The sequence below is a fragment of the Miniopterus natalensis genome, chromosome 1, assembly GCF_054644295.1.
Source record: "Miniopterus natalensis isolate mMinNat1 chromosome 1, mMinNat1.hap1, whole genome shotgun sequence".
Taxonomy (NCBI): domain Eukaryota; kingdom Metazoa; phylum Chordata; class Mammalia; order Chiroptera; family Miniopteridae; genus Miniopterus; species Miniopterus natalensis.
In genome coordinates, this window is record NC_142081.1 from 125,763,186 (window position 1) to 125,790,682 (window position 27,497).

Consider the following 27,497-nt stretch of genomic DNA (forward strand, 5'->3'; position numbering starts at 1 on the left):
ATCACTCCTTCCTGCTTTACTTTCTTTTGGGCACTTTTCTCTCCTGCTAGAATTTATCTTTCCACAAGCAGGGACCTCACCTGACTTGTTCACCTCTCTATCTCCCTAGCACCTGCTCTGCGAGATGGGGATGCATCAGTGAAGAGCACACACAATCTCTGGAGGAGCCTCTGTGGGGGTAAGGAGGAGATGTAGGCAGTAAATATGACAAATAAATAAGGTAGACCATGTTGGAAGGTAACAAGCATTGAGGAGAAGAAGGAAGTTGGGAAGGGCAGGGAGTTACTGGGGTGTGTATGATGTCTGATAGGAAAGGCCTCCCTGGGCAGGTGACCAGACCTAGAAGAGGGACAGAGAGGACCCCCTGGAATCTGGGGGAGAGCTTTCCAGGCAGCAGGGCAAGGGTGTGCCTAGACCATTTAAGCAGCAGCCTTGAGACCAGCTAGTAAGAAGGGGGTGAGTGAGGGAGTGGTGCGAGGCAGAGGGCAGCCAGGTCACAGAGGGGCTTCAGGCCATCGTGAGAGTGTGTGCTTTACTGTGTGAGCTGAGTGCCACTTGAGGCTTTGAGCAGAGGGACAAGAAGCGAGGATGGGAACTGGAGCACACGAGGAGAGGCTGGTCCTAGAAACATGACAGTTTCTAAGAAACAGGAAAGACTATGGACTCTGTGTCACAGGTGCAGGCAGGCAGGCAGGTGAGTGCAGCGGGCGGCAACACCATTAGCTGAGCGGGTGTGGAGGGGGAGGGGGTCCTGGAGGGTTTAAGAGGGGACAAGGTAGAAGGAGTTTCCGAGGTTAGTGGGAGAGTGACTGGACGGTACAGCTCAGGCAGCACTGAGGGCCCAGGCTGAGGAGAGCTGGACTGAGCCGGGCGTCACAGGATGCATGGAACCGGGTGATCTGGAGACTCAAAGAGAAAACTGAAGGTCTGGGTCCCGTTCTGATTGTGTAGCTCATTCAGTGAGAGTGTTGTCGTCCCCACACACCAAGGTTGCGGGTTTGATCACAGGTTGGGTCACATACAAGAATCAACTAATAAATGGGTGAGTAAGCAGAACAACAAATTGATGTGTGTGTTTTTTTTCTCTCTCTCTAAAAATCAATAAATTTTTTAAAAAGTCTGGATCCAGGGACAGTCATGGAATATTAATTCAATATCTATCAACATGTATTGAATGCCTTTATTCAAAGAGCCATGAACATAAAGTCAAGGGCCCTATATGAAAAGAATGATTCACCCAACTATATGTGAAAAGCTCTTAAGGAGTCTCAGCGAGAGATATGCTTCAGGAGTTGAATAAGACAAAGAGCATTTCATTTTTCTCTTTATTTATTAACTATTATTAACTTTAATTAGGTATACCTTTCTACTAAAGTTAAATATAGGTGTTTCTATTATAATACAACATATGTACTCCTGAAAAACCTATGTTCTACAGAAAATGCACAGTAAAATTACAGAGTTAGGTTAGGGGAGATCCCTCAAACCTATGCAACTTTGAAACCAGAGCACTAGCAGATCAACCTTTGGTACACTGGGAGGTAAGTTGGACATCCAGGGCAGGCAGCGAGGCCGGAGGCTGCCTCAGGGAATATGAAAAATGCACACAAGCGGTCACAGAAATGCTGAGATGGATGCAAGGCCAACAGAAGCTGAGCTCTCACCCAAGTAAGGCAGGCCCAGAAGGTGGTGCCACCTGCTATTAGCTAACAGCTAAGCAGAACCAGAGAGGGCTCCTTGGGTGTGAGGGAACCCTGGGTATAGAGACTGGAAAACTTCCAGCCGTATACTAACATAAATGAGCTAACTGATGTCATAGAAAGAATACCTATATAATTTATCTTTGTCCTTAAATTGAAAAAATTACAATTATTTGGAAAGTACCACTTGACATTGTATTTTTAATAAACAAGTATAATAAAAACTCATTAATTTAACTTCCCCATGCAAAAGTGATCCATAGTTTACCTTCTTGACCTTGGCCTCTTTCAGTTTTTCCAATGCCAGCTTAATTTTATCAGCCTTCGCCTGGGCTTCTTCTTCCTCCTGTAAAATGGTAAGACATTCAACGCAGCCCATTAAAGACTACCAGCTAGTAAACACCTGTGCCGTTGTTAGTGTCTTAGTTACTTTACGTTAGCAAAAGGTTGTATTATAAGGCAGCAAATTTTGCATGATCGATTTTCAGAATTAAGTGACCATAAAAGAAATCTCCAGCCCCAAAATACAGAAGGCAGTCACCCTTTATATTAAAGAATAGTAACTTAAAAGATGAAATGATGGCGCTAACAGAACTTCACATATTTGGTCCACAAAAACCTTTGCTTGGCTCAAAACTGGGGTCCAACCTGAGGCGTCTATGGGTAGAGCTCAAGGAATTTAAGCACTTTTGCCCACTTCCAGAAATTATATGCTTTTTTTTTTAACCATTTTAAGTGTACAGTTTCAGTGGCATTGCATAAATTCACATTGCTGTACAATGATCACCACCATCTGTCTCCAGAATTCTTTTCATATGAGGTACTTAGAGTAGTTAAGTTCATAGAGATAGAAAGGAGAATAGTAGTCGCCAGGGGCTTCAGGGAAGGGGGAGTAGGGAACTATCATTTAATAAGTATAGAGTTTCAGCCCCAGCTGGGTGGCTCAGTCGGTTGGAGCGTCATCCCGCACGCCAAGAGATTTCGGGTTTGATTCCTGGTCAGGGCATATACCTAGGTTGTGGGTTTGATCTCTGGTGAGGGTGTGTACGGGAGGCAACCGATCTGTTTCCTTCTTCCTCCATCAGCCCCTTCCTCTGTCTCTCAAATCAATAAAAACATATCCTTGGGTGAGGATTTTAAAAAATAGGCATAGAGTTTTGGTTTTCAAAGTTGAAATTATATGCATACTTTTGGATCAATATGCACTTTTCTGGGATCCCTAGTTTTCATTAGATTCCCAAAAGTGTCCTTAATTTCCCCAAAGTTAAGACTTAGGCTCAAACTTAAACTTACAATTCACCAAAAGAACACTGACAAACACACATGAGCAGGCAGAAAACAGAATTAAATATTTTATGAGCCCCAAACCTTTTGATTTTTGCAAGTTAATATTCTGAGAGCAGGATTATTAAGGCTCTCCTACCTATATTATACTGATGAGGAAATGAGCTGTCCTGTTATGTTCTAATTACTTGAAAATAGATATACCTTTTCATACCAGTGGTCCTTAATTTTTTTTTTTGAGCCACAAACCCTTTAAGGAATATGTGGAAAGAGATGAAACCCATAAAACTTCACAGGTGCATTAAACTTTGCACATACTTTCAGGAATCATGGCCTCCTTGACATCTTCATGAGCCCTATATTAAGAGCCTCTGCTTGGTAGAATGGCTATTACAAAAAAGACTAGAGATAACAAGTGTTGGCGAAGATGTAGAGAAAAAGGGGACCCTTGTGCACTGTTGGTGGGAGTGTAAATTAGTGCAGCCACTATGGAAAACAGTATGGAAGTTCCTCAAAAAATTAAAAATAGATCTATCATATGATGCAGCATTTTCGCTTCTGGGTAGTTATCCAAAGGAAATAAAGTCACTGTTTTGAAAAGATCTGCGCTTCCATGTTCATTGCAGCATTATTAACAATAGCCAAGACGCGGAAACAGCTTAAGTGTTCATTGATGGAAGAACAGATAAAGAAAACATGTATATGTTTATTAAAAAAGTATATACATATATACACACACACATATAAAATACAATATTATTCAGCCACAAGAAAGAAGAAAATCCTGCCATTTATGACAATATGAGTGAACCTTGAAGGCATTATGTTAAGTGAGAGAAGTCAGACAGAGAAAGACAAATACTGAATGATCTCACTTATATGTGGAATCTAAAAATGCTGAACTCGCAGAAACAGAGAGTAGAGTGGTGGTTGCTAGGGCATGGGGGATGAAGGAAATAGGGAGATGTTGGAGAAAGGGTACAAACTTCCAGTTATAAGGTAAATTAGTTGGGGGATCTAATGTACAGCATGGTGAACTATAGTAAAAAATACTGTATTATGTACTTGAAAGTTGTTAAGGCAGTAGTTCTAAATGTTCTTACTACACATACACAAAAAAGGTAACTATGTGGAAGGATGGAGGGATTAACTAACCGTATTGTGGAAACCATTTCACAACCTGTGTATCAAATCATCATGTGTACACCTGTAACTTACAGACTATTATGTCAGTTACAGCTCAATCAAAATGAAAAAAAGAGCCTCTGCTTTATGTGGATCATCAACTTTTAAACATTTTTTCTACAATAAGTACACAATATAGCAATGATTATGATTTAATATTTGATTTCTATTTAATATTTGTTCATTCAAAAGGCATTGCAGAAGCTTTCAGGGTGACTAGAGTCATATTTATGAACACCAACCATCATCACACTGTTCAACAAATGTGGAAGCCACAAGAAATGGAGCCATATTCTTGCTCTAAAATATTTTAATGTGATTTACTCTAAGAAAAAAATCTTAAAAGTTCTTTTTTCACTTTTATGAGAGACACGTTATTAGTTAATGTCCCAAATAGTGACCACATCAAGTTTCTAGCTGTTTTCCCAGTATTCACAAATGTACTAATATCAAACACTCATTGCCTGCCTGCCCCACAACACCCTTCCCTAACTACATTACAAGTGACTCTTAGATATATCTTTGCCCCAATTCAGCAAAATTCCACTTAGTTCAATTCAGAAATATGTAAGGAATGCTTTCAAATCTTCATGTGCTGGGCTAGCACCAGGGACACAGAAAAGTAGAAATCAGTTCCCCAGTTCACACCAAGTTAACAAAAAATTACCCCCAAAGTTAACTATTATCAAGAAGCGCTGCATATAAATATAGATTTTTCCAAACTATAATAATGCCTGATTATGGTCTTAACATGTTCTTTATACACTCTATGCATCTTATTTTTAGAGGACTCTGCCTTTGCATTGAACATAGTCAGTAATCTTGTTTCTTAGTATCTCAGAACTTTCAGGGTACAAAATTATGAATGTAACTCTCACTGAAGAAAATCAAAATGATGGGTAGCAGAGCCCCTGCCATCTCTGGCCCCACGCACTTACCCGAGAGAGAGGCGCAGGAGGTGGCGGGGGCAGAGGAAGGTCTAACATGGGATCCGCTGGTGGAGGTGGTAAATCATCCTCATAGTGGCTCACACTAGTTACAGCGACATTTGCTCCATAATCAGGAGAGGCTGCGCCACTGAAATGTGATGCTTCCGGAGGCGCAGGGTGATGCTGACTCTGAGAAGACTCCTTCTGTGCCTGGATTGTCCTCTGTTCAGCTTCACTTATATCTGCTATCAGATCCGCCATGAGCGCATCTAAATCTTGGTCTTCCAGTGCATTTAAGGATTCTGATAGGGAAAATCACATTAATAATCAAAACAAAGATTTGTACCTGGAAAAACTGAATCGAGGCCATTTTCAGAATAATATTTGAGCACTGGCCCCGAGGGGCTGAGGGTGGGTGTGGGGCAACAGGGAACAAACTCTCAGTTATAAGAGGAATGAGGCTTGAGGATCTAATGGTGACCATAATTGATAACACTGTATTGTAGAACTGAAATCTGCGGACAGAATAGAACTTAAATATCCTTATATAAAAAAAACCCAGAAAAGATATATATGTGTGGAGAGGCAAATCTTCATTGTTCATACGTGCAAGTATATGCTATCTATATGCTAGTATGTGCTGTCATAATTTTATAAAAGTGTATTGCTTTTTTTCAACTTCATGAATGTTACCCATGCAAAAGTGATTCATAGTTTACCTTCTTCTTTCATTCAGTGTTATGATGGAAATGGCAGACAGGAATAATAAATTTATATGGCAAATAATAGAAAAGAGGATGGGAAAAGAGAAAATTGGAAGAGGTGTATTGCAGTTTATCAAGATACAGGTATTGGCATCTACACATTTAGCAAAAAATTACTGAAAAGAACAGAAACAAAGAAACCCAGTGAGTGTCAGAAATAAAACTTGGAACTCAGGATTTCCGTAACTGGATTTCTTTGTTATTTTGCTTTTCAGTCTTTTGGTAGACACTGCCAGTCTTTGGAAAATCTGTTTCAAGAGTTGCCATGAATTCTCATTCATTTGGAAGCGATTACTTTAAAATTCATTGTAATCTGAATGGCACATGGGCTAAAGATTGTCTCTGCACTAAACAAGAAGAGAGATTTTTGTTAATAAAATAATGTGACATCTCAGGGAGAATAAAAAATGTCAAATAGAGCAAATGTATCATATTATATGTTAAGTATATATAGAAATTAAAATATATTGTATTTGGAAGCATCCATTCATATATTATCAATCATTATTCAACAAACAGTTCAACATTATCTTTGAAGAAACATTTACTTATTAATATTTTTATACCTACTGTACCATATTACTCTAAAAACTTCTAGATTAAAAAAATTCCCTTTACTTCTTACAAAAAACAAGATAGTTTTGAGACTTTACTCAAATGCAGGATCGTGTTCCCTTTCATTGCTGACAAAAATATCTTCTTGCCCCTTCAACTCAATCCAGACACACACAAAATGCAATCTGAAATCCAGAATTATAAAAATTGTACTTACCATGATGTCAAGGTTCCTTAAATTTTGTTTTCAAATTATAGTTCCACACATATTTCAGTCATTATTACTTCAAATTACTTAAGAAAAGAAATTATTATGCTTACCATTTAAATCCTTAAAACCCACACTGTAGTTAAATTCAGCCCTGGGAGGTTTAGGGTCTGACGGAGGAAGCGTGTCGACTCCTAAACTCTGTGGAAACAGATCCCCGCCCCCAGAAAGTTAATGGTGACGCTAACATTTCTGCAGCACATTTAGTCATTAAGTCAAAAGTGACTTATTGTTAACACATTTTCTCTCTAAATATGTTCTTTAAAAATGGTATCCCTATTTGAGAATGTTTTATGTGATTTCCCCCCACTCCCGCATTAGATTACAACTTAAAAATTATTCTAGAAAGTACATCTTGAAACAAAACAGGTCAACTGAGAATGATGACAATGAGAAAGTTAATTTTTACAAACAACAGAAAATATTTCCTGTAATGATGCATTTGTGACATATACACTATTCAGTATTCTTTAAAAACATACACTATTCTTCATTCATTTTGTAGAAAAGTTTAAGATCCCTACCTTATTTAGGAATATTGGGTTGTTTTTATTTCAATATTTTATGCAAGAAGCGATGAGCCAACCATGCTCTGAATCTATGAGAACACTGCAGGGCACACTAGCTCACGTGACTCCGTAACCTGGGTCAGTGGTTCTCGGGTCAGCAGCCCCTGGGCTCCAGTCAGCAGTGACTTACTCTGAGTTCATCTGGTCTTTCTTAGACCTGGGGCCTATGGCTGAGTGGCTTTCATGCTACTTTGAGGGGACAAAGTTCTTACAGTGTAAAGAGGCCACAGTAACTCCCTTTAGTCCTTTAAAGTGTAGCATTTTGCCTCCAAAATTGGTCAAATTTACCAAAGGCCCAGCCGGTATGGCTCAGTGGGTGAGCATCGACCTAGGATCCAGGAGATTGAGGTTCGATTCCCAGTCAGGGCACATGCCTGGATTTTGGGCTCGATCCCCAGCAGGGGGCATGCAGGAGGCAGCCGATCAGTGACTCTCTGTCATCATTGATGTTTATCTCTCTCTCTCTGCCTTCCTCTCTCTTGGAAATCAATTAAAAAAATATTAAAATATATATATAAATATAGACACTAGAGATTATATAATTTTCTAACCTAGTCTTTCTATAAAAGTAAGTGCAGGGGAGACTGTTTAGTGGTAGTGGTTGTGGGAGGGATTCACTTGGGGAAAATCCCTCTATTGGCTAAATGTTTGACCACGATGAGCATGGGAATTGCCATGACAGAATGAATGTGTGACCGATGTCTTCAAACAACTGAACTCAGGCATAATTAGGCAAAAAGCTTTATTTTTTTTCTCCACCATTGGTCACAGTTACATCAGCAATATATAATATCATCAATCTCCAGTTGTTTTATTTTATTTAAAAAAAAAAAAATCTTTATTGATTTCAGAGAGAGGAAGGGAGGGAGAGAGAGAGAAACAGAAACATCAACGATGAGAGAGTCATTATCGGCTGCCTCTTGCATGTCCCCTACTAGGGATCAAGCCCGCAACCCGGGCATGTGCTCTGACCAGGAATCGAACTGCGATCTCCTGGATCCTAGATCGATGCTCAACCGCTGAGCCACACCCAGCCTGACAGCTGTTTTTTTTAAAGGTACCTCTCTTTTCATATTAAAATCAAATTCTGTAACTCCATTTCCTCTAATTTGATAGTAAAATGGGGGATTTACCTGGGTCAAAAGATCCATCTCTCCCAGCAAATTGCTGAACATTTGGTCTATATCATCATTTGACTCCTCCATCTGAAAAAGAAAGAAACCCAGATATAAACAGTCTAATAAAAGCCTGATCTCTGGATAATTGTCCCATCCTTTTTTCTCCCCTCCAAGTGCTCTATCCATGGGTAAGTTGAGAAGAGATGGCCATGTGGAGAGGAAGACTCATTTCAGTCTGAAATTCTATGACTGTTCCCTTTCCAATCTGCTCGGTCCAAGATCCAACCAAACCCTGGGAAACTGCCTCAAAGATACAACCAGACTTTGTTTCTCCAGACTAAACAAGTCTCTTTGGGGCCAAGGAGACAAAGTGGACATTGTTCAGGAATTCACCTCACCACAGAACACCCTTCTGAGAAGAGTTGAGAAAGCCTCAGGCCACAGGTGGTTATGAAGGAAAGAGATGCAGAACTTCCCCTCCACTTAAAAATTTACAGAAATGTGTCAGGAGTGGGTAAGCATCTTTACCAAATGATTCCTGCTTTACAAAGGCTCTCTGAAACAGCAGCATTAGTATATTTACTTGGAAGTATTGGGATGATAAACACTAAAATGGTCACAATCAAGCGATAAGAGGAGGAAATAAATCATGTAGTATCTTACATCAGAACCTTTCTTTGCCTAAGACAAATGAAGCAATTGCCCAAGAGAGGAAAAGTGTTTCTGTACAGTGGGGTGGCAACCCTCTTCCTAACATTTGGGCAGGGCTGAATTAGGAAATTAAGAGACATGATTACGAGGCTTCTTTCAGCTGCTAATTAGTAGTATGCTGTTTGGCAGAGGGAATTATCTACTTCTCTTGTAAGATAAGTTTGCTGGAGATAATTTATAAGGGTCCTAAGTGCTCTAAAACATTAGAAGATTAATGCTAATTATAGTCCAAGCTAAGAAGTCTGGTTAGAGTAGAGGATCAGCATGTATTGTTTAAGCCAAGTAATATTTATGTGTGTATGGGTGTGTTTGTGTTTTAACCATTATATGTTAACTTAAACATATACAAAAGTAGAGAAAACAATATGATTTTCATGTACTCAATGTCCAGCTTTAACAATGATCACGTTGTGACTGATCTTTTAATTTTAAATATCTTATCTATATTTTCTCCCAATAATTGTTTCGAAGCAAATATTATTTTTCCATAAATATTTCACTATGTAACTCTAAAAGATTTTTTTACCATAACCATACTACTATCATCTCTGTGATGATTATTAATTTTCCGGAACACCCTATCTGGCCTCCAGTGGAGGAGGTATCTTGCAGGAGCATGGGTAGCTACAAAACTGGGCTGGCCAGGAAAGGGCCAGGACAGGGACTTCAGTTAAAACCCGCGCGGTCTCGATACCATGGGACAAGCACATTCCGAAGGAGCAGGCACATGAGAGAATCAGGTGTGCACACACACGGGGCAGGGAGGGATCCAAGGGGGCCATCCAGCGAACGCTCAGGGTCATATCACCCAAGGCGAGCACAGGTACGAAAGTGACAGACAAGGCACACACCGCCCGGTGTGAGTCCGTGTGTGCAGATCTAAGAGGCCAGGGAGGGCTCAGGCAGAGCACCAGGGAAGAAACAGGGGAGATGCCCATCCTATTTTATGTGGGCTGTTGGCCTTAGAGTTGACTGCAGTCAGAAGGAAAGAGAGCTGCAGGTCAGGAGGGGAGTCAAAGCTGGACCCACTGGCATGTGGTTTTACCCCCTCCCAGTTGCTTACAAAGTATCTGACTCACACCCTCCCTTCTTCAAATTACCTACAAAATGGAGGAAAGAAAGGTTTTCAGTCAATAAAGTACCCATGGCTTCACAAACTGTCTCTGCAAAAAGTTAATTTGGTGTTTAAAATCTTATAATGGACGATTCGTTCATTGTTTTAATAAGAGGAAATGAACAGAATAAATGATAAAATTTCAGAACTGCCCATTTACTTTCATTAGAATATTATGTACTACAATAATGTGACAAAATAGAAGAATCTTTCAGATGAATTATTTTTAACAGGAAAAGTTGACAGCATTAGTGTTAACATATTTCACATTTTTCATAAGAGAAAAGTAACCCATTCAAAGTGGAAAAACAGATTTATCTTCTGAACTCAAAAAACTGCCAGCCAGCATTACAGTGTACTCACAGTAACTGAAGACAATGCTAATAAGAATCCTGCTATTGATGCTTTCTCTTAAATCATTAAATTTGGAAAAGCACTGAAGTGAGGAAGAATAGTCTTGAAAAGGAACATGGTACCCGTGAGTCAGAAAAACCCATTGAGCCCAAAGACCTTGGTTTCCAGCCTGTGCCCACCATCCATTCACAGCAGCTCAAGGACACGCCACAGCGAATCTTACACTTAACATGGAAATAACTGAAACCAGCATTCTCGTGACTTCTGCTGACACTCTTCCTAGGTTAATCTGGGGAAAATCTTTCCCCCTGCCCTTTCATTCCTTTCCCCCAGAGTCTGTTGATATGGAATTATTAAGAGCAGTCAGCTCAAAAATGTGCTGTAAATCTATCTAGTTGTAAGTAAATCTGCTACTGAAGGAACCACAGTTTAGAAGTGTCACATCCTTGGTGAACATAAGAAGACATTAATTTGAGTTGAGAGCTATTATGAACATAAATCATGAATTTGTATTAATCTATAAATATAATCATTTTGCATACTTATCCATCCCGCCCCACAGGAAAACCTTATTTCTGGAATGGACAGAAATATATACGAGTCACACAAATATATACAAGGCACACACACACACAAGTGTGAGAAAAGGGGATGTGCCTGTTTGTATGTGTGGTATTTTCCAATGGTCAAAATCAAGCTAAGAGAGGGAGGGAGCGGGAGAGGGAGGGAAACACCCAGGCTCTAGAGCTGCAAGTGTTATTTGGGTTAATAGCAGGGTGGGGCAGCCTTGGTGAAGTAACGGATTGCAAAACAAGCGCTGTGCACAGCATGTTGGGTGGAATTCACATCTTTTTGTGAGTATGTCATTTCTGAGTTCCTTTTCTGTCTGGGGAAGAACATCAACAGTTGAATAAAAGAAAACTAGAATATTACTTTATCAGATAGATTTCATTGTTGTTGTTTTTTTGGAGGGTTAGGGTGGGGTAGGGAGGGGATAGGAGAGAGGCTGGATTCCTTTCTTAGATTTCCTGAATGTCCAAGGAAATTTTCCCCAATGCTCAATATTTCCCTAAGGCTCAGATTGCTAAGCCTTAGTTTTCATCCTCCAATAGTTTCTCTTCCCCACATGTATACATTTCATATATAAAATTCATATATACATATTTTAAAAATCTATCCACAGCAAAATATGGTAACTGTGTGAGATAATGCGTGTGTGAGCTGAACGTATTGTGGTAATCATTTCACGATATATAGTCGCCGCATTATGTTGTACACCTTAAACTTACACAGTGTTATATATCAATTATATCTCAATACAGCTGGGGGGAAATCTATCTTAAGTACAGTATATATTTATTTACATCTATGGCAAAATTAACCTCATATGCTTAATTCAGTTTGGATGCAGGAGTCATTGCTCCTTGGATTAGTAATTTTAGGACAGGCCTTATTTTATCTGTCAGGGTAGTTGCCTAAAATGAGCCCATTCACCATGTAACAGGCATTTTCATTATTTTCTCCCTCTGGTGCATTCTCCTCCCACATGCCCTATTTTAGCTAGTGGTTGTCATCCACTTATTAGTCCAATCTAGAAACCTTGGTGTAATCCTTGACTCCTCCCATTTTTCCATCGAATCAGTCAAAAATGCTGCTGGTTTTTCCTGGGAAGTGCTCTCCTTTATATCCCCACTGTGAAGCCATAGGTCAGACCCTCATCAGCTCATCAGCCTCCAGTCTCCCAGATCCCCCATCAAGCCTCACCACCAACACTGGCAATTTGAAATAGGAATTTGCATGTGTCACCCTCCTGTCTGAAAACCTTCAAGGTTGATCAAGATGAAGTGGAGGCAGTTCAGGTCTTAAGATGCCTTTCGAGGCCTTCATAATCTCCCCAACCTACTTTTCGACTCTTGCCATTCAGGGCCCTTGACATTGTCTGAACAGGCTTTAAACATTTCTTTGTCTTATGCTATTTCCTTTAAATAATATCCTCTTCTGTCCACTTCTCCTTCATAAAATCCTATTATCATTCAAAATCCAGCTTTTGTGTCAATACTTCAATGGTGTCTTCATAATCAGTAGAGATATTTGCCAGCCATTGCATCTGGGAACCATATCAGTAAATTCTGGTCCCAAACTCAACCTTGATAACGCATTTAATTTCCCTGGGCTTGTTTCTCTGTCTGTAACATGAGGAGACTAGTATATAATTCATAGGATTGTTGTGACATTTAAACAAAATAGCATGCAGTCCTTGGTGTAACACCAGTAATAGCACTTACCATACTAAATCATGTTGCTTTTGTTATCATGTTAGAATTTCTTCTCAGATTGGGAGCTGTTATTGAGTAAGGATAGATCTGGTTCATCTTTGCATTGAAAAATGCTTTGTTGAAAGCCTAAGTAACCTTCCAAACTAACAGGAAAAGTGGGCTAGAGCGCAGGTCTCAGGCTGCATAGGAAGCTCTCTAGCGGTTCTACCTTCTGCGCCCTGGACATGGAGCGTTGCACTGCACTCAGGGGCAGGACACTCACTGCGTTGCAGGGACGGACCGTCCTTATAAGTCGCCAAAGTCCATGTTTCCTATAGGTATCGGGGCAATTAAACAAAAAGTCTGTCTCTAAGCCGTTGTCACAGCTCTAGGTTTGTGGAACCACACCCACTACAGCAATAGTTCTTTTTTTGCAGTGCTTTCCAAGTGAGTTAATACTGACATTTACACAGATAAATTTTGTTGGTAAACAGAAAGGTTTCCTTGGAGCTCACATCCATATAAGCTTGTATCAGTTTTGAAACCCAAAATTTTTTGAGCAAAATCTAATAGCTACCCAGCTTGAGTGACACTATCAATGACTTTCCTTCTTAGGTAATTCAATCTAAAGCCAGTTAATATTTCAAGTAGTAGGTTAATTAACCATTATTTATTACATAAAAGCAAGTATGTCTTCTACCTTAATTATTCCTTTATTCACATAATATATCTAATTAATTTCAACCCCATAAACATAGATTTATACCTCACTTTAGAACAGCTGAATTATAAGATTTCCTTTCTTCCTTTTTCTTTTCTTTTTACAGTTGCATAGTATTCCATTGTGTAAATGTATCACTGCTTTTTTATCCACTCATCTACTGATGGGCACTCAGGCTGCTTCCAAATCTTTGCTATTGTAAATAACACTGCAATGAACACAGGGGTGCATGTATTCTTCCAAATCAGTGTTTCGGGTTTCTTCAGATACATTCCCAGAAGTGGAATCGCTGGGTCATTAGGCAGTTCCATTTTTAATTTTTTGAGAAAACTGCATAATGTTTTCCACAGTGGCTGCACCAGTCTGCATTCCCACCAGCAGTGTACTAGAAATATCTGAGATTTTACTGCCTATGTTTTCTTCTAGGATTTTTTATGGTTTCCAGTTTTACATTTAAGTCTTTAATCCATTTTGTGTTTATTTTTGTGTATGGTGTAAGAATGCAGTCTATTTTCATTTTTTGCAAGTATCTGTCCAATTTTCCCAGTACCATTTATTGAGTCATGTGTTTATATTTAAATTTTGTAAGAACAAAAATGAACACACAGATGAACATGCTCAAATACTGCTCTCTTATATATGATATACTTCCTTGCTATGAACTGAATTTTGAGCATAATAGTATTAGATTAAGGGTTAATTTAAAGCATTTAAAACTAAAAGATTTATTCATAAAAACATACAAGTTTGTATATTAAATAAAATAGGTAATAACACTCATAAGAATTTTTCACAAAACAAAAAAACAATTAAAAAGACTACTTTTCATAAAGATTTTATAAAGTGGGCCTAACAACTTCTTCCTAAAATCAAAAGGTTAAAATGTTTTTCTTGTGATTATCAATTCTTGGCTTTACAGGAATGATACAATCAGTGGCGGCCACCATCAATGCAATACAGTCTCCAGTTATTTCAGTTTTTATAAGGAGTTTATTGTCAAAAGTCTGCTTTTTGTAGCATCCAATTAGGATATTATGAACTCATGGGTGGTCTAATTTGAATGGTTCAAGGCTCATCTTTTCAGCTGTGCTCTTAGTTATGCATAATCTTTACTTGAATTTGGATACTGATACCAATTACGGAATAAAAATTTTAGAGCAGTAGGAATTAAATGAAAAACTAGAATACTTGTTAGTAAAAAATTTAAAGGAAACAACAAGGGATATATAAAAATGACTTTCTGATCAATAAAGTGATCAGTCAGTTAAGTTCAGACATGTTAGAATTGATCTTCAAAATTCTAGCAGGACAGTTGCTACCGATCTACCAAGGAGAAAACAATCCTCTCTGTTGCTCCTGAGCATGGCTGTGGGGGGAAAGAGAGAGTGGGGGTTGGGAGAGAGGGAGAGAGTGGGAGAAGGAAAGACAGAGAGAGTGGGGGGGGGAGAGGGAGAAAGCTCTCTTCATTCTCTCGGTCTGGTGATACAATAACTAGTAACTCTCAGGTGTTCTCACTCTGTGCCAGGCCCTGTCCTTGTGCTTTACGTGTACTGCTGATTAAATCCATCCTCACAGCCACTTTAGGTAGGACACTTCCATTTCCATCTTACAGAAGAGGAAACTAAGGCACCCAGATTAAGTAACTTGCCTGAAGTTACACAATTTAAGTCAGTCAACAAATATTTATTGATCCCAGATACTGTGCTAGGCCTAAACAAACCTCTGGGAGATTGTTCTCTGCGGGTTTTCCACAACTGCATTTCTCTTCATAAATGTGCTAAGGATGAACTATCTGACTTTACCTACATACCACACCCCTTCCCGTTTTAAAGCTGCTGAAATAAAAATGTTTGCATCCTTGCACTGAGACTGTTAATTATTTTACCCTCCATCGTATCATGTATTTCTTAGTCCAGGTGAACAGTGTTTTGAGTCTATAGCTAGATTAACTGAGCTCCAATATAACTAGATGAGAAAAAAGGTTGAAAAATATGAGGCTCTGTCAGTATCAATTTGCTTTGGTATTTTTATTATTTAAAAACTTTTTAAAACCTATGCTTTTCGAGGAAAAAGTCAGCCCACACATTACAACTACAGATACAAAAGAAGAGAAAATTTTAAAAAATCTGTTGATGCTAGGGATCACACACAGTATGAAATATGTTGTGCAGCATCCAGACGATCACAAATACTTGTGGAAACTGAAGTAGCTTGAGAGCTAGAGTACGGTATGGCTGGAAAATAATTTGACAATATTGGATTTTACCTGATTCCCTCAGTGTTTTTATTTTATTTTTTAAAATGCAATGAAGGCACTTATCAAGAGGAAGTGGTTCACAGCACATGGTTAAAGGTTGGGGGAAGGGGAGAGGCTAAAGCTTCAGTGCAACATGAAACAGGAAACAGAAGCATCTCTGAAGTTACACATAATATCAAATACTACTCAAGAAAAAGTAAGATGAAGAAATCTCTTGGTTCAGTACATCTGAGACCAGTGAAAATTTTAAGAAATAGACTGACTAACAAACAGTTATTAAGTTAATAGGATAACAACTATGGTCATATGAATAATTCAGACCAACACAACAATCAATCACAAGGGAAACTGGTGTGGACACTGCAAAAGGAATGGCCAAAACAATAGGGTTCTTTGTTAAGCAATATTGCGATGGTCAAAGTTAGAGGAAAAACATTTTAAAATAAAAAGTTAATCATAAAATGACATAATGTCAATAATTTTAAAACCATTAAGAGGGTGCTTTGAAAAGCCTTAGAATTTGTCACAGTGTAGAAACTGACACACATACACATACACACAACATGGGATGGGCTACCATATTTTTTAAAGTATGATTTGATTTTTAAATTAGCTTAACTTCTTAACTGCTTTGCTTTTGAGTGAATGCAGGGTGGACTGGGGCAGAGTAACATACTCTGCTGAGTCAAGCTCTAGGGCAGATGAAAAGTGATATGGCTGTAAAAGACCCCAAAATGTCCAACAGGACTCAGAAGTAAACAGTATGTGACACAGGGAAACAAAGGTCAGCTCATATGAACACGATATTCTCACTTCCATCTGTCCAGATGGCTTTTCTATATCTCTGGGAGACAAGCTGTACACTAGTTTCATTTGGATATACATGGTCTGAAAGATGAGATTTTAAGTTCCCTTTTCATTCTGTTTTGAACATCTAAATAAGAATTGAGGAACTGCTTTTGTATTTCGGATCTACTGTGACATGAAACTAAAGTGACAACGTAATTTAGGGTTTGTGAAGACATGAAAATAGAAAAACATTATTCATTCATTTGCAAATAAAACTTCGGACATTAATTTTCATACACAAACTCCTGTGAATAGTTATCTGCATTCACTGTTTTACTCATCTCTATTTTCTCTCGAATTTGCCCTGCTATGGCTGAATGTTCGGGTCCCCTCCCACCCCAAATTCATATATTGATGCCTCAATCCCCAAGGTGATAGTATTTGCAGATGGAGCCTTTGAGAGCTAATTAGGTCATGGGGGTGGAACCTTCATTAGAAGAGCATGAGAGAGCATGCTTCTTCTCTCTCCCTCCCCACCATGTGAGCATACAAGAAGACAGCCCACAAACCAGGGAGCAGGTCTTCACCAGACACAGGACCTGCCCATGCCTTGGACTTCACAGATTCCAGAACCGTGAGAAATAATTGTTGTTTCTGCCACTCAATTTATGGTATTTTCATATTAGCAGCCCAAATTGACTAAGACATGTACCCCTTTGGACTTTTGTTCCCTCCATGTCACCAAAGTGTGTCAAGATTACCAATGACCTTCATGTTGCTAATCCAATGGTTGATTCTTAGCATCTTAAAAAGAACTTAACACCATTCATGGATCACTCTCTGTTGGAAATCTTTGTTCACTCGGCTTCCATGAAAGCCTTTTTTCCCCCTTCTCCTCCTAACAGAGGCCAATTAACCTTGAAGCTTCAGGGCTCCTCACTAGCAGGCCTCTTCTAAGACTGCATTTCTCTTCTGACACCCTGCAATGGCATGGAACACTGTTCTCCTGCTGGGAGATTATCCTGGTAGGGGTCCCAGGGATTGGAGTGAGGCCAGTGGGCTGCCAGCACTACTGCCACTTCAGCTGGACTCCAGCAAGAGCTAGATCCATGGTAGATCTCAAGGACTGTGGATCCCATCGTTTATTCCAGGGAGAAGGTCTGAAGGAGATGCTGTTGTGTTCTGTTCCTTGCATGGGGTCACTTTGACCCAGGATTCATTCTGGCCACCTTACATCACCCTCAGGACCAGCCTAGCAGTTGGGAGTGGGCAGAAACTGAAGGCTGTGTGGTCCTGGCTGAGCTGGACCAGCTACTTTTTGGGCCATGGGGAGCTATAGGGTGTCATGCCATATCTAGAGAGAGCAAATACTTAAGTTCTCTGGGGTCTGCTTCTGGGCAAGAAGCACCACTACAGTGAGAAACCACAGAGGAAGTCACAGATGAGGCCTTACCATAGAGAGCTGTAAGATTGAAACATACTTTTTCTAAACTATCAATAATAAAATTAATTTTGAGCAACCATGCTGGAGGAAAGACTAAATTTTCTACTTCCTCTATAGAAAACTGTAGTTCATAGTTATCCTCAAATGGAGAGTTGATCAAAGAATATGCAACCAAAAACATGGGGAAAAAACATATCAGGCAGTTCATTAGTACTAATAAAAATATGCTACTTTTTGGATTTTGTGATGTTTGTAGTATGTGTTTTCTTTTTTTTTTTTTAATCCTCACCCAAAGATATTTTTCCATTTGCTTTTCAGAGAGAGTGGGAGAGAGAGAGAGAGAAACATCGATGTGAGAGAGACACATCGATTGGTTGCCTCCCACACCCGCCCCAACAGGGGTGGGGATCTAGCCTGCAACCGAGGTACATGCCCTTGAGCGGAATCAAACCTGAGACCCTTCAGTACCCAGGCTGGCCCTCTAACCACTGAGCCAAACTGGCTAGGGCTTGTAGTATGCATTTTAAAGAGTTAGTAATTTGTTGTGATTTTGTTTCTCTAAATAAATATTTACTTAAGTTCTTAATTTTTTATTCATAATTACAATGGCAGTCTCCCCAAACTGTATAAGATTTAGGTCCCAGGGATCTGGCTCCATCCCTGTCTACCTTAGTGGCCTCTCCTTGCAGCTGCCACTGGTGGTTCCTCTCATCTCCTTGATCCCATAGTTTTCCTCCTAGGCTCCATCTACACTCACCCCCTAGGTGACATAAAGCTTTAAATACCATATATATGCTGCCAACTCCCAAAGTGTATCTCTAACCCAAACCTCTCTTACATCGCATAGTCAACTGCTACTTGGCACGGCCCTGCCTCTGCCTCTCCGATTTTATCTCCTTTAACTTTGCTCACACGGGCTTCCCAGCTGTTCCTTGGTAAACATGCATTTGCACATGCTTTTCTCTTTGTTTGGAACACCTGTTTCCCACTTCTCCAAATGGGTTCTCTCTTACTGCCTTCAGGTCTTTGCTTAAATGTTCCCTCATTACTGAGGCCTTCCCTAACCGATTTCAAAATCAGCTCTTTCCCACACCCCAATTTTCCCTATTTATATTCTCTCCTTGCTCACCAACTAGAATGTAAGCCCCATGAGACAGGGTTTTGACTGTTCTGTTTACTGCTGAATTCCCAGAAAGTAATGTAGATACATGATAGAAACTGAGTGAATGGATAAATAAAAAGCAATATATTCACCTAAGCTTACGAGGGCAGGGGACACCTTTGTATTCCTAGTGCTGAGCATGGTGCATGCCTTGGTCATGGAAGACCTCTAAAAGTATTTGAACACTTTTGTATTTTGAATAAATGAATGCCTTACGGCAGAGCAATGGAGGAGAAATGAAGAGAGGAGGAGACAGATTAAAAAAATAAAGAAATGCTTCTACAACCACCCACAGGTGGCAAGAATAAATAATGGGTGTTGACACCAATGGGTGAAAGAGAGTTGAGGAATGATATTCACTAAAAGTGTCATCACCCCCCCGCCCCCTGACTCTGCTAAGTCAAGCTCCAGGGTAAGTGAGAGGTGAGATGGTTGAGTATGACCCAAAATGCTAAACAGAACTCAGGAGTGAAAGAGTATGTGACACAGAGAAACATATTATTTAACACTTTCGAAGGGAATATTTTAAATGGAAAAAGCTGGTGGAGACACTTTAACCAAATGATCACACTTAGAATCATCACTGATGAGCCATTCTGATATCACGCGCCCCTGATGTGATGAACTGAGCACATGGCTTCTCTATAACTCCACTGCCAGAATCTTTAAGCCTGAGTCTAGCTAGTCAAGAGGAATCGATAAGACAAATCCAAAATGAGGGAAATGAACAAAATAACTGGTCTGGACTCTTCAAATATTAAAAAAAAACAGTTTTTGGATAATCTGGACTATTTGACTATAGACTATGTATCAGGAAAATGTGTTAGATTAATTAAGTTTCCTGAGGGTGATAACTGTATTGTGGTTGTACAAGAGAGTGTCTGTTCTTAACAGATATGTGGTGAATATAGAGCAAATGTGATAAATGTAAACTATTAGTGAATCTAGGTGAAGACAATACGGGTGTCCATTGCCCTATTCTGACTTGTTGAAGTTTTGAAACTTCAAAATACAAAGCTGAGGAAAAAAGAACGGATCTTTAAGTCAGGAGGTAGACTTCAGTTTAAAAAAGCAAAGCACAGCAAAACAAAACAAAAACGAAAGAGGAAGAAGAGAGAATGAAAAGTAAAGGCAGGCAAAGACATTGCAAAACACATACACCCTGCGCACTGCTGAGATGTTATCTCATCTGATTTTCACAAAAACCAGGGAAGATCCATATTTGGCCATGACCCTGAGATCCACCCCTTGTCGAAGTGGAAAAGGAGAGGAAGGCATATGCCTGGGTCTAGACGTCTTGCTTAACGAACAGGTTGGAATGGCAATTACCTGGTAATCGTAAGATTTTGATTGCTGATTTAAAAATATTAGTCTTCTCCTCTCTTTTTCCAAACTCCAAGTTGAAAGTGGAAAAAGATGAAGAGAGGGGGCTAAAGCACTTTGGCTTCCACTCTTCATTTTGGTTTGGCAGTGAAGCTCAATGTGTTCTGGTGCAAGGAAGGTTTCCCTCTCTGATCGCTAAAATTCTCAAATATCCAAGCATGGGAATAATAGTGTCGAGTGGCCTTTTAACTTCCAAGAGTGCAGTGGGGATATCTACTAAACATTCTGAAGAATTAAGAGTCATGATCTTGGCCATCACTGGTGTCATGAGAGCCAGTCATGTCCACTGAGAGAGCACTGATTCTAGGCTTCGCTTAGAAAGCATAGCCTCCCAGGAGCCGAGTCCACCATGGCAGCAGCCACACAACTGCTGAATTACTACTCTAGGACTGGTGGTGTGTTTTGAATGGTTTCTAATTGCAAAATAAATCTACAGGTTGTTGCAGAACATAAAAAAACCCCTGAAACCAAAAGGAAAAACAAAGGTGATTTATTTCTTCAATTAAAAATCGTATTTTACATTTTAATGCTTCTGAAATCATGATTCATCCAGTAGAACATGAAATTTGGCTACCAGCAACAGGAATCAGCTATGACATACAAACTGAGTAGAGCACAAAAGGTGTCTACTCCTGTAATTGTCATTTAAGTTATCTGTATTGGTAGTAGAATACACAGTTCAGCTTAATTTAAATTTAGATGTTAAATCATCATTTAAAAAGCTTTCAAAAGGATACAAAATTATTGTCTGAAGAAGTCTGCCGTTCACAGACCAGGACACACAATTAATGGCATCAGAAACTGCCAAAGCTCTGACTGTAATTTTCAAAGTGAAAAGCAAATGATATGGCAGATTTATGCATCGTGAAGAATTATCCTTTATGTACCAAATGCCTACCTAGCAAATGCTTTTAATTGGAATTCAAGAGTTCAATACTTAAGACAATAAGGAAAAATAAGCCTTTAAAACAAACAAGAAATTCAGAAAGTTCATAACTTTCTTTGATAAGCCTAAAAATTATATTGCAAACTCCAAAGGTTTTAGGGAATAAGACTCTGTATGGGCTTAGGTAATGGACTGTTGAGCAGGAGTCCTGTCAGGCTCTGCACATCTTAGATTCTTAATTTAGAATCTTTAGATTCTCAGCTTGAAGAAGAGAAGACATATTTATTTGTAATACAAACATGAAGGGATATATAATTGCACGAACAACTGTATGCTATGTCCCACAATGTTTCTGAACACTTAATGCAGTGTCCCCTACACCAAAAAGAAAATGTTAATGAATTAATCAATGAAATATGATAACAATGTTGAATGTTCTCAGGATGAAAACTGAAAAATGACCTTTGCCTTTAACCACACAGAAGTCACTGGTTATCTCTGGAGGAACATTGGGAGTGGAAGCCAAACAGAGCACCTTCAGAAGTGAGTGGGAAATAGAGATAAGAACACAGACAATGTTCCTGAGAAGGTGGTGTCCACAGATATTGTAAAATGCTTTCCTCTCTATCCTTTGGAATTCTCCCAAAGTCATTTTCACGGCTCCAAGCATCTTTCATGTGGATGTGTTGCACCATCATTTAATCAGTTGTCTATTATTGGAAATTTATAGTTAGCTTTTCCTTTCAAAACATGACGATATGACCCACATGTTTTCACTTGCAGAAAAATTATATGCAGCATGGCTTAAGGATAAAGCTGGAAATATCAAGCAATTCTTGCCTTTCTTCGGGGTGAAGCATTTTCTGCTTCCCATCTTGGTTAATGTTTTGCACCTGGCACCTAAAACCCCAAAGGATTGTGGCTATTGGTTAAGATGACAGACAAGTGTGATAAAGACTTCATTAAAGAGCTCAAGCAGTGTGTGTCCCATTGTGCCATTAATTTCTCAGAATTTGGAAGTATTTACAGCCATATCTTTGAATGTTTGTGTGTCCATAATCTATACGGGTGAAAGATGCCATGCAAAACATTTACCTAAGAAAAAAATTGAGGTACATTTAAAATTTTTCAGTGGCAGCCCATTTTTATTCTTTCCCTAAGTCTTTTAATAAATTTTCTCTCTGCCCCCTCAAACATGCTACTGAACACTTTACACCCTTCTAATTTTTATTTTTTTAAATATGTTTTTATTGACTTTAGAGAGAGAGGAGAGGGAGAGATAGAAACATCGACTGGCTGCCCCTGCACGCCAGCTCCTGGGGATGGAGCCGCAACTTGAGCATGTGACCTGACCTGGAATCAAACCAGTGACCTCTTGGTGCATGGGATGATGCTAAACCACTGAGCAACATCAGCCAGGCTTCACTCTTTTATTTTTAAAGCAAGAAAGAAAGTGAATTTTTACTCTCCTACATTCAAGATGATTCGGTCCTTAAAATAAAACCAAAAAATCTAGTATTTTTCTCCAAAATCACTATCCTTCAGTAGCTAAGATGCAGTGCATGAGCTTCTGTTTTGTGTGCCTTTCCCTCATGACATGTGGGCCTATCAAGGTGGGCCTCAGAGGGGGACCACTCAGAGCAGACAAGACCCTCCCACAGCAACACAGAGTCTAGAGCAGAGTGTACTGCCACTTGTTGACTGTGTAACCTTGGGCAAATTACTTAACCTCTCTGTTTTCCTCCTCTCATCTTTGAGAAAGGTGTGATAATAAGCTGCCTCATGGGATCAAAGTGAGAACTCTAGAAATTAATACATGTAAAGTACACAGAACAGGGCCTGGCTTAGGTCTGAGACCTTAGTAAGTGTGAGTCTTAATACTATGAAGCAATTGGAACTGTAGTCATTTTTGTAGCCTCCGGGAAGCCTGAAAATCCCTTGTGCAAAGACACAGGCTGAGGGCAGACATTCCCATCATGGTTTTGGAGCGGAGAATGATGGTGACTACAACATGCCATATTATTAGAGTCAACAGTCTCCTGACCTGGACCCTCCCTCTCCCCCATCCCTTCCCCACCAGGAAAACCACCTGGCTGCAGGGATGTTCTTGGTTGTAGTTGGTGGGGAGGTTATGAATTGAAAGAAAAGGGAGAGAGATTTTTAAGAGGCCCTAAAGATACACTGGAACTGTCCAGAGTAACTGCTAGGTCCATGCTAATTACCCAGTGATCAAAAGAGGAAGGCAGAGCTGCCACCTTGGGAAGGGTGATGGTGAAGCCACAACAGGAAGAACATGTAACTTGCAGGGACAGCATCAGTGTCGTAGCTGGGGAGTCATAGGGGGTACAGTAGGAATGAATTCAATCCTTGGCACAGGACAGTCACATCTGAAGGCTCATGTGAGACATGCTCTGGGCTCCGGGAATGAGATAGGGAGAACCTATGAGCTGGGCTGCACACACACCATTGAAGGTGGTTAGACAGTAACCGTATTGGCCAATTGTTCCCTTAGGCTGGCATAGCCTAAAGAAATGGGCACCATACAAACATACACAAATAGCAATCACTTGTTTATTTTCACCTAAGCACATTTGCATATATAATGATAGTCTTTTACCATGACTTTTCACTTTTAAATTCACTCACTTATTAGCTCAAGAGGCATTCAGGGAATGCACTCTCTGCCAGACCCTGTGGTAATTGCTAGAATCCATACCTTGAATATTTGTTAAATGAATGAAGTTCCCATTCTAAAGAGGATGACCTATATGGAAATAACACTACATAAGGAAAACGTAAAAGACACAGATAAAATAATAAGGGATCAAAGAAGAGACACCATTACTTCTCCTTGGGTGAGATGTTATTCTTGGCAGCCTGAGAAGGTGGTGGGATAGACAGCTGGTAAGAGCAGGAGCACGCACTCTGCAATCTGAAAGATCGGGGTTCAGCGTTGCACTTACTGTGTTGTGGTACTGGGAAACTTAGCTTTAATAGCTTTGCTTTCTAAATCTATAACATGGGGATCTTTTGCTGGGTTCCTGTAAGGATTAAATATGATAATGTGATGTGGAGAAAGAGAACCCTAGTACACTGCTGGTGGGAATGCAGACTGGAGCAGCCACTATGGAAAACAGTATGACATTTCTTCAAAAAATTAAATATGGAATTGCCATTTAACTCAGTGATCCTACTTCTAGGAATATATCCTAAGAAACCTGAAACACCAATCAGAAAGAACTTATGCACCCCTATGAGCATAGCAGCACAATTTACAATAGTTACGATCTGGAAACAGCCCAAGTGCCCATCGGTAGATGAGTGGATAAAGAAGCTGTGGGACATTTACACAATGGAATACTATGCAGCTGTAAAGAAGAAGGATTTCTTACTCTTTAAGACACCATGGAGGGGGCTGGAGAGTATTATGCTAAATGAAAACAGCCAGTCAGGGAAAGACAACTATCACATGATCTCACTTATATGTGGATCTAATGAACAAAATAAACTGATGAACAAAATAGATCCAGAGACACAGGAGCATGGAACAGGCTGACAAATCTCAGAGGGAAGGCAGGGGTGGGGGAGTGGGTGGGGAGAGATTAATCAAAGAACTTATACACATACATGCATAACCCATGGACACAGACAATCGAGTGATGAAGGCCTGGGGGAGTGTGGATGTGGGGTGGAGGGGATCAATGGGGGAAAAATGGGGACATCTGTAATACTTTCAACAATAAAGAGTAATTTTAAAAAATATGATATTGTGTGCAAAGGGCTTACCACATGTTAAATGCTCAATAACTGGTAAGAGTGATCGTATTGTCATTGTCACTGTTTAGTTAGTACATGTATCTTATGAGAAGATTGTCAGACACTGGAGAGCACATGGCAGGTTGATACAGGTGAGTAACCCAGTGAGGTCAAAGCTAATCTTTGGATTTGGTTCTGCATTTTCCCTGCAAGAGTGTGGATCCTCAGAGCAGCAGCAGCAGCATCGCCCAGACACTTGGTAATGCAAATTCTTGAGCCCCACTCCAAAATTACTGAATCAGAAACTTTGGGGGTGGGGACCAATAATCTGTGCTTTAACAAGCTTCCCAGGTGATTCCATTGTTTGAGAACCACTGCTTTAAAAATAGATGGCGAAGTAAAAAAAACGATAGGGCACTGGCAAGTGCAGAAAGTAGAGGGATTATGAGAACCAAAACCTGTAGCCAAGACAAAAATGGCTTGTGATAAACCCAAGAAAAGAAGGCACTTTCCATACCCTGCATTATCCCAATGTTGAAAATGCCTTAGAAATTATCATCTCTTTTTTTGTTTGAAGGAACAGAATAAAAAAGAACCTAGTGTTTTAACCTTAGAGATCAAGGACTCAAGCTCATTTTTACCATTAATGTTCCTGCCCTGGGCACTGCATAACCTCTTGAAGCAAATATTCACTCAGTTCCTGTAGGATCACGAAGCACTTCTTTTCCGTTTCATCACAAAGAGCATATTCACAGCATAATTATGATAATGATGATGACTGCTGGTGTTTTAAATATGAATACTTCTCCCATTAAGACATGGGGTCTCTGTTCCCTCCCTTGATGGAGGAGGTATGATGGAAGTGAAACTGCGTGACTTTGGAGGGTAGGCCATTAAAGCTCCCCTCCCCACTACCCTGGCTCCTCCTGTCCCCCTTACCCCCCTTGGCCTCTCAGAATTCCCTCCAGACATTCCTTCTAAGAGGCTAATGAGGCTGCCAGGCTGTGAGAAGCCTGAGCTGCCTGGAGGGGCCACAGGAGGTGCTCTAGAAACCAGTCAGTCCCCACCCAGCTCAGGGGTTAAGCAGATGAGTGAAAAACTCTCCACATGAGCCTAGTCTCTAGCTGTGTGAGTCACCTCTAGCTGTCCAAATCTTCCCAACTGAGATCACAGACATCCTGGAGCTGAGACAGGCTAGCCCTGTTGTAGCCTGTCCAAATTCCTGACCCACAAGACACATACCTGGTTGTTATCCAAACCAAAGGGGAAAGCTGCCATCTATCAAGCCCCACATTCATCAATAGAACCCTACAGTTAGCCTCCTAGTCAAGAAAGAGGTTTATTACAGCTGCCAAGTACATGCATACCACATTCCTATAATATTCTGGTCCTTCAATTAAAATTATGACTCAATTACCAAAAGTCATGAAATATTTGAGGAAAAACAAGAGCATGGGAGCATCAAGACCAAGAACCAGAATATTGACACCTGAGGAAACAGAATTGATGAAAGAAATTGAAAAAGGGTTTTAAAAAATTTCAACTGATGTCTTCAGAGAGATTTAAGTTGCCATAATGAGAATAAGCTGCTATTAAAAAGCAACCAGAAAATAAGAAAACAAATTAATATCACTTACAAATACAGATGCAAAAACCCCAAATACAATTTTAAAAAATTAATTCCAGAAGTATATTAAAAGAACAATATACAATAACTAGGAATACAAGGACAGCTTACCAGTAGGAAACAGAGTAAATCACTTCATTAAGTATTAAATGATAGATCATATGATCATCTCAAGGTATGGTGAATAAGCAGCTGGTAAAATACAATATCCGTTCCTGATAAAAACTTCTCAGTAAGGTTGAAATGGTTGGTACTTTCCTTAACTTGATAAACGGTATCTACCAGAAACCAATGGAAATCCTTATTCTAATTGTAAAACACAGAAAACTTTCCTATTAAAGTCAGACACAAGCCAGAGTCTCATCATTATTGCTATTATTTATGGTTGTTCAGGTGGTCTTAGAAAATAAAAGTCCAGAAAAAAGATCTCAAATTGATAGATAGTCCATGGCATAATTTGGCAAACACTTTCTATAAAGGGCCAGATAGTAAAGATTTTAAGTTTAGCAGCTCAAATGGTCTCTGTCACAGCTCTCTAGTTCTCTCTCTGTTGCAGAAAAAGCATTGCTGTAGATAGTACGTAAACAAGCATGGCTAATATCAATAAAACTTTATTTACAAAAGCACCACAGTGGATTTGGGACCTCAGCAACAGGGACGAAATTA

At 39.7% G+C, this 27,497-nt stretch overlaps 1 protein-coding gene across 1 annotated transcript in view; it reads right to left on the bottom strand.

The window, feature by feature from the left end:
• Positions 1-27,497, bottom strand: part of APBB1IP (amyloid beta precursor protein binding family B member 1 interacting protein) — a 96,667-nt gene that overhangs the window by 47,303 nt on the left and 21,867 nt on the right. The window contains exons 2-5 of the mRNA XM_087825668.1: positions 8,388-8,459; positions 6,739-6,826; positions 5,108-5,400; positions 1,969-2,046 (exon numbers count right to left, since the gene is read on the bottom strand). Coding sequence (XP_087681794.1) covers positions 1,969-2,046; positions 5,108-5,400; positions 6,739-6,826; positions 8,388-8,459 — 531 coding nt within the window. The remainder of the gene's footprint in view (positions 1-1,968; positions 2,047-5,107; positions 5,401-6,738; positions 6,827-8,387; positions 8,460-27,497) is intronic.